Source organism: Aethalodelphis obliquidens, unplaced genomic scaffold (genome assembly GCF_003676395.1).
Source record: "Aethalodelphis obliquidens isolate GAN/ISIS:26980383/991018 unplaced genomic scaffold, ASM367639v1 scaffold14, whole genome shotgun sequence".
Classification (NCBI taxonomy): Eukaryota; Metazoa; Chordata; class Mammalia; order Artiodactyla; family Delphinidae; genus Aethalodelphis; species Aethalodelphis obliquidens.
The window spans coordinates 437,046-451,006 of record NW_020837958.1 but is presented as its reverse complement, the minus strand read 5'-3'; the positions used below and the strand labels follow the sequence as shown (position 1 = coordinate 451,006).

At 39.6% G+C, this 13,961-nt stretch overlaps 1 protein-coding gene across 2 annotated transcripts; it reads left to right on the top strand.

Moving 5' to 3' along the window:
* Positions 1–3,488: 3,488 nt before the first annotated feature.
* MS4A2 (membrane spanning 4-domains A2) lies at positions 3,489–13,705 on the top strand. Of its 2 annotated transcripts, XM_027114594.1 has the most exons (7): positions 3,553–3,714; positions 5,087–5,210; positions 5,747–5,881; positions 7,682–7,738; positions 8,265–8,420; positions 8,866–8,964; positions 9,840–13,705. In XM_027114594.1, exons 1-7 carry the CDS (start codon positions 3,653–3,655, stop codon positions 9,936–9,938), a joined length of 732 nt encoding a protein of 243 aa, XP_026970395.1. In that variant the 5' UTR covers positions 3,553–3,652; the 3' UTR covers positions 9,939–13,705. The 2 variants fall into 2 exon arrangements, with proteins under 2 accessions (XP_026970396.1, XP_026970395.1); XM_027114595.1 differs by lacking the exons at positions 8,866–8,964; positions 9,840–13,705 and adding an exon at positions 8,546–8,834 and having other exon boundaries at positions 3,489–3,714; positions 8,265–8,460.
* The last annotated feature ends 256 nt before the right edge of the window (positions 13,706–13,961 follow it).

The following is a 13,961-nucleotide window of genomic DNA, read 5'->3' as shown; positions in this document are numbered from 1 at the left end:
CACACACACACACACACACACACACACACACACACACACACACACACGACAATATCTTTGAGCTGTTTTGCAGATACTGAAACCCGCACTAGGTGGTAGAAGTTAACAGTGTGCTGCCCACTAGCTCGGAGACCCCAGATGGGTTGGAACCAGAAGGTTGATGATGTTGACTCCCACTTACCTCCCCACCATCCAATCAGAAGAATGTCCACAGGCTGATCACACCCTCTTTGAACCATTACGATGGAACTCCTCACTACCCCCCTCCAGGTTGGAACACACAGTTTTGAGAGCCTTAGCCTGCTGTTGCCTCCTCTGCCTGGCAAAGCAATAAAGCTGTTCTTTGCTACTTCACCCAAAACTCTGTCTCCGAGATTTAATTCCGTGTCGGGGTACAGAGGCTGGATTTGGCTTCAAAGGTGGGGTCAGGAAATAGGAAATCCAGTATAAAACAGGGCAATGGGAAGTCCTAGGATCATTCCTGAGTGGCATGTTTACTGGCAACCAGTCCAGATTGAAGCATGAGGTGACACAGGGGACTCCAGGAAAAGAAACATGTGATACATCACTCTCCAGGGTTAGCAAAATGAGGATGGATAGGCACTTTATGCAACATGTGTAAGGTATTAGAAGATGAAATTATGTTTAGAAAATAAGCCAATAAAGAATAGGAAGTCACTAAAAGTTGTGAAATAATACTGAAAATAGTAAAAATGAATTTGAGCAAACATTCAGATATAATTATGTGAGAAGGATAGGTAGAAAGGAAGAATGGGTTTAAGAAAGCTAACATGCTAATGATTCGTAATAAAGAACAGAACAGTTGATGTCCACACCTTGTCTGTGATGCTAGAGGTCTCATCATTTTCCTCTCTGAGCAGATGTTCTTCGTCACAAGTGGACAAACACAGTTCACACCTATAATTTTCCTTGTTGAAAAGTGTCATTTTGGAGAATAGAAGGAGTGTGAGCTAATAAAGAATTAACATGGGCTGGACCTTGGCAGTTAAGTGGCCTAGAGGCTGAGACAGCAGTTCAACTCCAATTTTAGAAAGAGATCAAAAAGATTTTAAGCCCTTGGATAGTCTACATGAATATTTCCGAAGTCATATAAATGAAGAGACAGAGGTTTTCTCTTCAAGTCTGAACTCAGCTCTAAGCCTTTTAGAAACACTCATCTTGTTTCATAAACAATATTTTCTCATTTCCTTCATTTTAATAACCACGTTTCCCATGGAACATTGGGAGCTTGTATCAGTCTCAGCCTCTCTCACCTGTGAACCATATTTATTGAAGGCATACTTGGCTCTGGGATGTAGAAATGAGAGAGAGAGAGAGAGAGAGAGAGAGAGAGAGAGACTGGAATTCCTTTGGGAGTATCAGAAAATACCTCGAAGACATAGCAACTTTCAATTTGCAACATGTAAATTCGTGCACGTTTAAGTGAATTGAGCATTCAGTTTGAGAAAACAATTGTTCAGATGGGATCTCAAAGCAAATTTCTTTTGAGTTTGGGGAAGTAAACCCAGTGTATATCTGAGAGAAGAAACTTTGCTTGTGAAAGAGGAAGCCAGATGATGACTGGGTGAAAAGCATGGACAGATGTGCTGTCAACAATAGGAAACATAAGCTGTGGGAGGGAAGCATTAGTGCCGTTATCTCTTCCTTTCAGTCAGAGGCATGGTTAAAACTCATCTTGATAATATTGCCCCCACCAAAAAAAAAAAAAAGACATTTTGTCGTAGGCTTCAATGTTTACTATTGTGAAAGATGAAAGAGTATGTCTCTAAGGACCAAAAGTGAGGGCACAGAGATGATAAGCATCTCAGAAGGGGTTAAGAAGAAGATGCTGGTGAAAACTGAGATATGAAACAAGTTGAAGATCACGAGATACATCTCAGTTACAGATTTGCATGCTGCAAGTTTCTGTTGAAAATTCTCACAAAAGAGCATTGTGTCCAAACACCAAAGACCATCCTCAATGTCCCCTGTCTACAACTCAAGTTTAATTTCTAATTATTCTCTGCAAACATAATGAACTATTATAGACTACTCCCAGAAAACACCACAAACAGGCATTTTTTCAGGCCCTGTTTTAGCAGATGTGGTGTTAATTCCACTGAGGGAGAGGCAAATGAATGAAAACTCCTGAGGTTACCATCTGAAGTCTTGGCTGAAATGTGAACTTTCTCTGGGAATCTCTTACTTGACTTCTACATACCCTCTAAGAGGTTGAACTGTACATCCTCCTGTGTGTTCCAGCAGCCTCTGACATGCTGGTAATACATTATTTACCTTTGTTCTACTCTGCCAGATGGTGAGCCAGACAAAGGCGGGGACCATGGTGTTCACCTCTGCAGGCTCAGAGATAAGAGCAGTGCCTGACATGCAGCATTAAGTCCCTTTTGGAGGAATGTGTAAGTGAATGAGTTTCATTAACTCCAACAACATACTGGTCAGGTCCACCGATTCTGGAAGACACAGTGGGAGGACGGCATGTGGGTTAATACATTTTTGTTATGAAAGGTGTGCTAATGTATGTTTTAGTGTCCCCTGTTCACACAAACATCTTACGTTTCTTGGAAAAAGAGAAGAAATTTGTATCACAAACCAGAGAGACAGTACAGATGCACAGAGGTAAACTTTGTAGTATCTTTATAGTTTAATGAAGAGCCATTCAAGATTATGTCTATAATCAAACTGAAATAAAAGAGTCCCAACTCTGTGAATCTCACCTGTATCTTCATTTTGCTATGGTCTAGCTAGATTTGCTATTAAAATAAGCACGTCAGTTTAGCTCCGACCCTAATTTAGGCATACTGCTCAGGCCAAGGCTGCTTAGATCTACTCATAGAATTTGTTATGAAGTTCATGCTCCTCAGTGTTTCCATAGGCCCATCCTTGCCATCACAAAAACCAAGGCAGCAGAGAGTCAACCTAACCTTTTAGTAGACAACGAAGTCTTCAGTGTGAAAACTTCTTAGCTTTCACACTATCAGGAATGGTTCCCAGGCCTTAGAACTCTGCCTGTCCAGTTTCTGAGACCATCTGCTACAAACAGCCATATATAAGCACTGTCCAAAAGACAGGAAGAAAGAGAAAGACAATAAATATTGAAGTCAAGGACAAATCCAGAGATTCAGAGACTAAGACACACTCATACTTGCAAACTGTGCTTCAGCCTTAGATTACGTGTGAAGCCAAGTCTTCCAAGGACAATTGGAGAACTTCTGGCATAGCAATGGCTGAACCAGGTCACAAGCAGAGAAAGCACCAGGAGAGAAGCCAATCTCTTTATGTCCTGCGGTTCTCTCTCACCTTCTCAGTCCCCACTAAACCGACTCATTTTTAGGTTCTGTAAATCCTGCTGGTTTCAGGCAGAATTCTCTTCCAGGAGTCTCAAATTTCCCCATTTCACTCTCATCCCTATTCAGTAGCCCACTCAATTCTGCTCTTCCTTATAACAAGAAAAGCCCTATTGATCTTAGCCAGGAAAATTATCTTTCTGACCAATGTCTTAAGCATGAAGATAGTTATCAGTGTCATGAGTCAACCCATCTTAACTGACCATCCGGAGACTCTGTGAGAGGGACCCCACCAAGGCTCATTGTAACACTGCTCTTCACAACCGTATAGCTCAGTTAATGAAAAAATGGACACAGAAATTGGGAGAAGAACAGATCTTGCTCTCCCAAACCCACAAGAGCCCACCAGGTAGGTACAGGTTATTATTTTCTTCTATTTCCAGTCATTTAGTGAACCAGAGATAGTCACAGTGCTGGGGAGATGCCAAATCATGAACATAGGCATGGACCCATCAGGTTTAACTAAAATACAGGGTATAAAGAAGTTATTTGCTATACTTTTTCACTAGTTCTCTCTGGTTGATGGGGAAGAAGGTTTTTACTTAGCTTTTAAATTGGGAACAACTTAAGTTTTCTAACAAAAGAGGTGCATATTCTGGGTATGGGGTAGGGGAGTTTGTGTTGGTTTGGCCAATTTTCTGTACGACGTTATGGGAAAAAATCGAATGAACTTTTTGGCCAACCCATACTACCAGTAGAGATCTCTTGCCTATGTGTCTGATGTGTGTTAAGGGACAGAAGGTTTTCGAAATGACCTCGGGCTTCTTTCTGGTTAGTCTTTGTGAATCTCAAGCTGTGGGATCCTGCCCCACTGTTTAGAGGGGAACTGTTCCCAGAGTGAAATCTGGTGGAGATGTGCATAGTCTAGTTTTCCTTCGAACACCAAAAATTAACACATGTTAAGACTTTCTTCTTAAAGGTTTTAGGAGAAACTAAAGACAGAGCTTTGGGAATCAATATTGGATTGAATATCATTGCAAAATATTGAGTAGACTCTGAAGACACAGTATTTCCAGTTAGCTTCCTCTGAGGATGAAAACAGGAATAGAGATCAACAAATCCTTCAAAACCATTCCTTTATGCACATGAAATTGAGTGTGTCATTGACAAAATATTTTCAGATACATTTCTATGTTAAAAAGACTGAGAGATGCATAGGTAAACATGTCTGTTGGATTGTTTTTAGTTGTACGCATCAATGCAGATTAATGAGAAAGAACCTGGTAATAATTCTAGATTAAGAATAAGACTTGGGGGCTTCCCTGGTGGCGCAGTGGTTGAGGGTCTGCCTGCCGATGCAGGGGACGTGGGTTCGTGCCCCGGTCCGGGAAGATCCCACATGCCGCGGAGCAGCTGCACCCGTGAGCCATGGCCGCTGAGCCTGCGCGTCCGGAGCCTGTGCTCCGCAACGGGAGAGGCCACAACAGTGAGAGGCCCGCGCACCGCAAAAAAAAAAAAAAAAAAAAAGAATAAGACTTGGCCTGGGGCTTTTTTGTTTTTGTTTTTTTTCCCTTTTGTTCCATCTAATCATTGATGAGACAGTAATCTTGGCCACTAACTTGGACCCTCTGAGCCTCAGAATTTCTTGTACTTTACAGTGAAGATTTTCATTGCAGGATTGTTTTGAAACATAAACAAGCACAATGCCCCTGTCAGTTGAGAGCTTTGCACAGGGAGTTAGAGAATTTTCTCATGGCTGCATTTCTGTTTAAACTTCATAGTGCGCCTGAAATTGAACTTTCAGTAGTATCTCTCCATGATAAGAACTTACTGGAGAAAGCTGCCCTATCCCCACCTCGCCAAACGTGGCTGACTCTTTTGAAGAAGGAGCTGGAATTCCTGGGGGTGAGTGAGCCTCCTCTAATCACAACCAGAGTAAAGACTGGCTCTAAGGAAGTGTATTTGTTGGCATCCACATAGTTTCCCCACTCAGACTCAAGAGGAGTGAAATACCTGGTAGACGAAAACTTGACACTTACCGCACCCTGTTGGGTAAAAAGAAGCATTTCCTCATGAAGACCCGGATAAGAATAGCAAATAGGATCTGTCAACTCTGGTCAGTTGCCAGGTGATTAATATCATCCTGTGAAGGATTTAGAATCTTTATCTTCTCTTAGATGGAAAGAGCCATTATTGATGTCTACCATGAGAATGTAAATAAAGACACAGGAGAAATGTACTGGCTATTCCTGCCTTAAGGCATGCCTACATAAATCCTTCGAGTGGCCAGATGATAGTGGAAAATATTGCATTTGGATACTTTCTCAGGACTGCCTAAGACACCAAAGCAATTTCTTACATTTTGCCTTGATTATAAGGAAATTGATGTAATCTTAGGAAAACGTCTTCTTATTTCACAAAACTTATGCATTTTTCTACAGGTAACACAAATTCTGATTAGTTTGATATGCTTTTATTTTGGAATAATCGTCTGCTCCGTGTTCAATAATTCAGAATTTAAAGAAGAATTTTTTTCATCATTTAAAGCAGGCTACCCATTCTGGGGAACAGTATTTGTGAGTATATGTCTACAATTGTCTCTGAAATAACACTGTACATGGCTTTTCTTTTATTTAGATCAGATCTGACCAATTGTTTATTCTAGTATTTAGACTATATGAATATATTCTAATATGTAGATATGTAAATATACATACATATTTGCAGTTTACGAAGCACTTTGGGTTGAATATGCTAACACACGTTTATCAGATGAGAAACCTGGGATTAATAAAAGTTAAACATATTACCCAAGAGGCATTTAGCTAATAAAAATTGAAACTAAACTTTCAGAACTCAACTTCAGAAAAATTTCCCTAACACTATCCATCAATAAAGTTATCTTAGTGAAGGGAGGGGGAAGAGATTGCTGAGGTGAGGAGAACAAGACTGACATCTGAGGAACTTCTACTGTGCCCTAGAAACTCTTTTTTTTTTTTTGCGGTACGTGGGCCTCTCACTGTTGTGGCTTCTCCCGTTGTGGAGCACAAGCTCCGGACGCGCAGGCTCAGAGGCCATGGCTCACGGGCCCAGCCGCTCCGCGGCATGTGGGATCTTCCTGGACTGGGGCATGAACCCCTGTCCCCTGCATTGGCAGGCAGACTCTCAACCGCTGCGCCACCAGGGAAGCCCCTTAGAAACTCTTTTAGGTGCTTTCTCAGTGCATCCTTTTTAGTCATTGTACTATTTAGAAACTAGATGGCTGAATGAGCTCACAAAAATATACAGCTTTATTGAAGTATAACTGACATGCCATAAATGGCACATTTTAAGGTGTACAATTTGATAAATTTTGACACATGTATACACACGTGAAAACCTTACCACATCCATATAATGAACATACTCATAACTGCCAAAAGTTTCCTTGTTTCCCTTGGTAACCCTTCCCTTCCTCGACCCCTATCTTCCCATCCTTAGGCAATCACTTGTTTTTTGTCACTATAGATTAGTTTGCATTTCCTAGAGTTTTATATAAATGGAATTATACACCATGTTCTGTCTACTGTCTGGCTTCTTGCACTTGCATAATTATTTTCAATTAATCCATGCTGTTTTTTGGATCAACACTTCATTCACAAGGATATATTATTTTAACCCTAATCACATTGGCTTGGCACTCTGCTAAATACTTAGGTCTCTGGTCACTCGTTCAAGACTCTCTTTGAACCTTTGTCATATTTTATTTGAAACTTCCTTACTGTCTTTTCATTTCAAACAGCTTATTAGATGTCTCTCAACTCATCATACAATCTGAATCTTTGGAATTTTGTTTTTAATTTGTGCTATTGGTTGACATCTTCACTAGATCTTTCACCATATGCATTTTCATAATGACTATATGTCTGTACGATACATGGCAGACTCTGGAGACAGACACATGTTTCTGGCCCAAAGGAGTTGACAACTATAACACACAAGTTGCTCATGAAAGCAAATGATTACAAAAAATTAGAGTAGTGTTATAATCACGCGCCAGGGCTGCTGGAACTTACAATATTTAATAGTAACCCACGGACTGTCAGGGTTGGCATCACCTGGGAACCTGCTAGAAATAAAGAATCTCAGGCCTCGTCTAGGACTTACTGAGTAAGAATTTGCATTTTAACAAGACTCTCATATAATTCATATGTACATTTAATTTTGAGAAGCTCTCTATAGGAAATAAAAAATAAAATAATAAAATTTAAAAGTAAAGGAGAGCTTTATAGAATACCCACAACTTTACCTTCTATTTGGAGGACGGGGGTGAAAGGGACACAGAGAAGAACAGAGACTCACTGTGCTCTTTTTTTTTCCTCCTCCCTTTTGAACAGTTTGCTATTTCTGGATTTGTGTCAGTTATGTCTGAAAGGAAACATGCACCATATCTGGTGAGTTGCATTCTGTCTTTGTCCATCCTTGAGAAGGTAAGAAAAATCTAATGTTGAGAGTCTTGCAAAAGGTACGTCGTCATCTCTTACGAGCAAATGTGGATATGTGATATTTTTCCAATCTACTTTGTATTTAATGTAATCACTAAAAATAAAAGCATTAAAATACCAATTGTATCATTTAAAAACAATAAATGTAACTACTCTGACACTTGTTGAAAAATTAACCTCACACCTTCTCTGTCCTCGTAATCTAGTCCTATGATCAAATAAATGACTCGTTTCCAACGAAGGAGTCTATTTGAGGAGAGGCTATGAGTATCCACGTGGCTTTTCCTGGATGCAGTCCTAGCAAGAAAGTTATAGGTCCTTATTACACAAGTACATTTTCAAGATTTCCCTTTTTCACCTATATTTTAAGTAAATGCAGAGTTGATTGGATATATCCAGCCCTGAAATGCAGATAGGTTTATCGAATACTGTGGCAGGTGCAGGACCAAGTCTAAATGTTGTTCTTTGTCATCAGATACGAGGAAGTCTGGGAGCGAACACTGTCAGCAGCATCGCTGGAGGAATAGGAATCATCATCCTGATCATTAACCTAAAGAAGAGCTCAGCTTGTATCTACCGTTGCCGGGATATTTATGAGAACGACATCTGCTTTGTGGCTTCTGTTTCCGCTGTATGTATTTCTTGTGGGAAGACTAAGATTCTGGGTCTTAGTCTCTCAGTAAGAGACTAAGTCTACTAAGTAGACTTAGTAGACTTAGTAGTCTCTTACTAAGTAAGAGACTAAGTTTACTAAGTCTCTCAGTAAGACGCCTTCTCTTCCTTTCCATGAACACAATCCTTTCTTGCAACCTCAATCACATAATGCAGTGTTCTGGAGGCGCATACCCAGAGATGTGCCGGCCTCCTTCCCCTGCCCCCCCAGCTGAATTCTGCAAGGGTGGAGTCATCTGCTTTGAGTAACCATCTCCTGGTTTTCCCACGTGTCATCTTATAGGAACTGGTCTTGAGGGTGGGCGGTCATGAAAACAAGGGTTGCTGTAAGGGAATGTACTTCTGGGACACCTACCTTGTCACTCTACTTGTCTGTCTGGTTGTTGTTGGTTGTTATTCAACAGGAAATTGTGGCAATGATCCTGTTTCTCACCATTCTGGGGTTTTGCAGTGCTGTGTCACTCACCGTCTATGGGATTGGAGAAGTAATTGAAGGAAATAAGGTAGGCGGAGGCCTGAGATTAAATCCTAAACAATAAGATAAAGAATTCGAGCTTTGTTGCTTAAAAGTATGGCCTGGGTTTCCTGCAACATTTCTTCCAGTTTCAGCATTCCATTTCTCCAAGTTTCAGCACTTTGATGTCCAAATCTCAAGTTTTGAATCAAGCTTTCCACTCACAAATCTCACGGTATATTCCTGTGACTGAGAAGTTTAGGAAAATCGGATCTTCATCATTTTAGAAAATGTAGATGCTTTGAAGTTGATGAGCATGAGAGACGAATACACAGGTGGCAAGTGGTGGAGACACTCAGGTATCTGGGCTCACTTGCTTTCCCAGGATAGTTCTGTTCTATTTGTTCCTGCTCTCTTTTTTCTTGGCTTTCACCTTCCCACTTGCTCTGAAACCTCAAGCTTGTCTCCTCCCTAATCCGTGACTACCAACTGCATTTCCACTTGTCTTACACATTTTACACCTTTGATGTATGAAAAAGAATTACCAATACCTGATGCACATACATTTACTCAGATCTTCCAGATAAAACATGCTCTCTCCATCTGTCCACTTGCCTGAAGCATTCAAGTCTGGCTGCCTTTTCTGATCACTTTCCTCCAGTGACAGAGGTATAAGACAAGAGATATACCAAAGTTCAGACACAGAATCATCTCAGCAACTTCTCAATGACTGACGGTTTCTTCTGAGCCCACGTGGCCAGGCAATCTGGCTTGGTTCGTTACAGACGGAGGTGTTAATGACAGTGTAATGGCAGATGGTGACATTCAGAAAGGCAAAAGGAGATGAGATATGCCTCTTAAGAAAGTCTTCTCGTGGCAGGAAATTCTTGGTGATTGATACTGAATGATTTTTTCCCTCATCAGATTCCAGAAGATCGTCTTTATGAAGAAGTAAACATCTATGCACCAATTTACAGTGAGTTGGAAGATGGAGGGGAGGCAACTTCTCCCACTGATTCGTAAGAATCATGAGTCCAGAACATTCTGATCATAGCAAAGGATCTAGGAAGCCAAGATCTTTGTTTAAGGGACTCCTGGCAAACTTTCAATTCTTTCTGTGACCTGCCAACTTTACATTATGACTTATTCTCCAGATGACAAAATTCTATTTTTGTTGTTTCCATTCACTTAAATCCCCCTCCATTTGTAAATACGAAAGACTCCTATTTTTCTTGTTTTCTGTGGCTGTTTCACACCCATCCCTTCTGGGCCGTCAACAGAAAACAAGAAAAATAAGCATTTACTCTGTGCCTAGAACTGTGCAAATAGAGAAAACAAGAGGAAGGCTGGTTGAGCGTTGAGTTAAACTTAACAGTTTGGTAATATTTGTCTCTTAGCCCCTTTTAGAGTTTACAAGAGCTGCAGATGTATGTGATAGATGCCCCCCACCCCTACGGGATTATAAGCACCTTGAGGGCAAAGTCCACTCAGCAAACATAAACTGAGAACCAACTAAGTAAAGTGTTTCACGTCTGTCTCTTTCACTCTGTGTATCCCAGTATTTTATCCGTAGTGGGTGCTCAGTGTGAATTTATGGAGTGTAGGGGTGAATATTCAGGGAGGCTATATCACCAGGTCAAGACAGAGGTAGGGTAGAAAAGGAGAAAGAAATGATTCTGAAGGGAATTTGGAGGTGATAAGAAGACTAAATTGACATATATTAAGAATAGAGTTAGGAGGACAGTCAGATGGTGGTTTGAATAGAGATTCTCCAGGAATGTATGAAACATTTTGGTGCAGCCGCGTCAGGTTAGCATGGCTGCCTCCTGCTTGTGTTTGGTCTTATATGGACAAAACAACGTGGTATGTTAGAAGGATCACTGATCTTATAAAGCGCAGGGAGTCCGCATTGGAATCCCAGGCCTATTGCTTATTAGTTGAGTGAGTTGTGGCAAATCATTTAACCTTTTACTTAATCTGGGTTTTCTCATCAGTAAAATTAACATATTAGGAATAATTTACCTGCCAGTGCTAAAAGTGTGTATGGAAACACACACACACACACACACACACACACACACACACAGAGTATAAATTAAAAGTGCTCTAAAAGAGAAAGAAATTATTAATAAATTAATTAATTCTTATATACATAAAGCAATCTACAAATCTTAGTACTCGCTAATGATATAAAATTTAAGTCCATTTGATCTGAAAGGCTCCACTCTTTTTTTAAACAAAAATTTAATCCTATGAGCCAAATATGTCAAGAGTAGTCAGTGAAAACAAAGCCACATTTGCTCAATGAAATCAGCTATGTTAAACGACAACAAAAATTTAACCCATTCTATATGAAAAAAAGTATGTCATTACCTTTGAAATAATTGTGTCCTCCATATGTTATTATTATTATTATTATTTACAATAGGTCCTTGTTAGTTATCTATTTTAAATATAGCAGTGTGTACAGGTCAATCCCAAACTCCCAATCTATACTTCTCCCCCACCCTTCTCCGCTGGTACCCATAACCTGTCCTAAAGTCTCCACTTTCTAAACCCACTTCACTTTCTCTTTAATATGCTTTGTGCTTGACCCCCTCATGTCAACACCCTAGCTTCAAATGTTCTGCCTTCCCTTTTGTGCTTGCTTGAATTTCTTCTTTCTGTAATGCTTATCTTAAATCTCACCTGATTCTTTAAGTTTTTCTAGTTGATTGCTCCTCTCTCTAGAAGATAAGTTTTTCGAATCGAATACACACACCCCTTATACTCTATATTAAACCTTCTGTATGCAAATATTTTATGTCCCCTCAATGATAATATATTTTTTCAAAGGCAAAAAGTCTCATAAAAATCTGTATGTTGCATGAATCACCAACACATTCACGGACACAATATTGTTCAGCAGTGTTTGCAGATTGATGAATAAGCAGCAGGGAGTTTTATTAAGTTACTCAGTATCTGGAGATGGAAACCGTAATGGAGAGATCACTTAATGAAGAACTTGAAAGAAGAATAAATGAATGAAGACATGAGCTAAAATGAAGTCAGTGGAAATGGAGAGAAATGATTGTGTCTAAAACATGGAGAGAAAGAGTATTTGGTCTTCTTGCTAACAAGTTGAATTAAAGGATAAAGTTAGAGAAGCAACTGGTTGATTAACACATTATGTGTTTAAGTCGATCAGAGAACAACGGGTAATGTTGAAAGAAATGATAGGAAGTGAGAAATATGAATTAATAAGTGAGGAGTACAGACAGACTCAGATTAAGTGCAGTTTTAGACTGTCATTTTTAGCAGACCAAAGACAAATGCAACTAAAGAGTGCCTGGTGGTATCCAGTGTAGAGTGCTGGTAAAGATGGAATTTGGTAATAGAGATTTAGTGTTGTTATAAGAGAGATCATTATTAAATGAAGCAGATTAACATTCTAAGAGAATTATTTTGAGATAGAAGTAAAGCCAAGTTAACCTGTACATGCCTGTAATCAGAGGGGAAAAGGAGAGAAAATATCTAAGGTAGAATATAAGGGAATTAGGCAGAAAAATGCACTGTGAAACGGTAGATAGCAGGTAGCCCAAAGTAGAGAGAGGTTAGACAACAGAGAATGAATAATCATCAGAGACGGTATCTGCTGACTTGGGTAAGAGAAAAGTCTACAGTGATAAATCAAATCCAGTTAAGATGTAGAAACTGGGCAAAGAAATAGCAGTAGGGAATGAATGCAAAAGGTGCAGAGAAATTCAAAACAGGGTTATGGTGATGAGTGAATGAATAAAATATTTGCAGAGGTATTTAGAGAGAGAGAATGGCGGTATATGTGATGTAAGACACAAAGAGAGGAGGCTGTGAATAGAAGATAACGAAGAAAAGTTAAGTTGAGCCAAATGATTTTGTTGTTGTTGATATTTTTATTTTTAAGAGAAGGAAAGAGTAGTTCACACCTTTAGCCTATGTAAAAGAGTCCTGTGGAGGGACTGAAAAAAATCAGCTGGGGGTAGTATTCACAGATTAATTACTAAAATAATTAAGTACATTTAATTTATTTGGGATGCCAAAATTAAAAAGTGATAAGTAGATGTTAATTTCCCCAGATTATGAAAGTGATCACCTAACCACACAACCAATGACTTAAGTGAATTGTCATGTTTTTCTGACCTCAGGACCCTAGGTTTTCTACTTTCATTTTTCTGAAATTAAAATTTTGTTTCTCCAAACTTGACAGCAGCATAAAAATATACCCTTTCACTGCACAGCTGTATCACCATACTTGATCATCTACAATCACATCCCTTTCATGGCATATGTACTCGAATCCAAACCCCTAAACCTGGCCCACCAGGACCTCTAGAAGTGAATCCAGTCTATCTTCATACTGTGTCATATTTTACACCATTCTTTCCCCGACTCGATTAACGTTTTAACCACATCTTTGACTGTATTTCTATATACATCACACATTTTTTGCCTCAAGATCATTCTGATGATTGTTCTGCCCCTGCCTGCTTTCTATCCCATGCTCACTTCAGGCACACACTGAGGACACAAACAGCATGCTCTTCACATAGTTAGCGCCCCAAATTATCTTTTTAAAAATGTCAACCTAAAGGTTATCTTCTCCATGAAGACTGCCTCATGCACACATATTCATCCAGCCATAAGATCCTGCTTCATAATCACTTTACCCCATGACTCAACGTATTATCGTGTATTATTAGTATACTTATGACCTCCTTGATGTATCCTCAATCACTGGTATTTGTTCAATAAATCAGAATCATTTCACTTGAGTTCTTCTCTGTGTGTGTGTACATGAGGGTGGGGGACTGATCAAGGATAACTGGGAATCAAAGCATCAATTCAGTGATGCTAAGGCCAAGAACAGTTTCTGGAGTCCTCCTTTTAAACAATGCTTTATCAAATGGGATAATCTATAAACAGCCCCACAGACAGAAAAGAGATTGTAAAAAGAATTATCAGCCATCTCGTCAATAAATGGTAGGATAAAGTTGAAAGGAACCTGGACCATAAGTCACATTTTACAAG

Excerpts from the sequence above, each read along its gene's own strand:
- MS4A2 (XM_027114594.1), top strand. The coding sequence starts at position 3,653 with ATGGACACAGAAATTGGGAGAAGAACAGATCTTGCTCTCCCAAACCCA. Across the intron at positions 5,211-5,746 it reads AGGAGCTGGAATTCCTGGGG|GTAACACAAATTCTGATTAG; the intron begins GTGAGTGAGCCT and ends ATTTTTCTACAG. Across the intron at positions 7,739-8,264 it reads GGAAACATGCACCATATCTG|ATACGAGGAAGTCTGGGAGC; the intron begins GTGAGTTGCATT and ends CTTTGTCATCAG.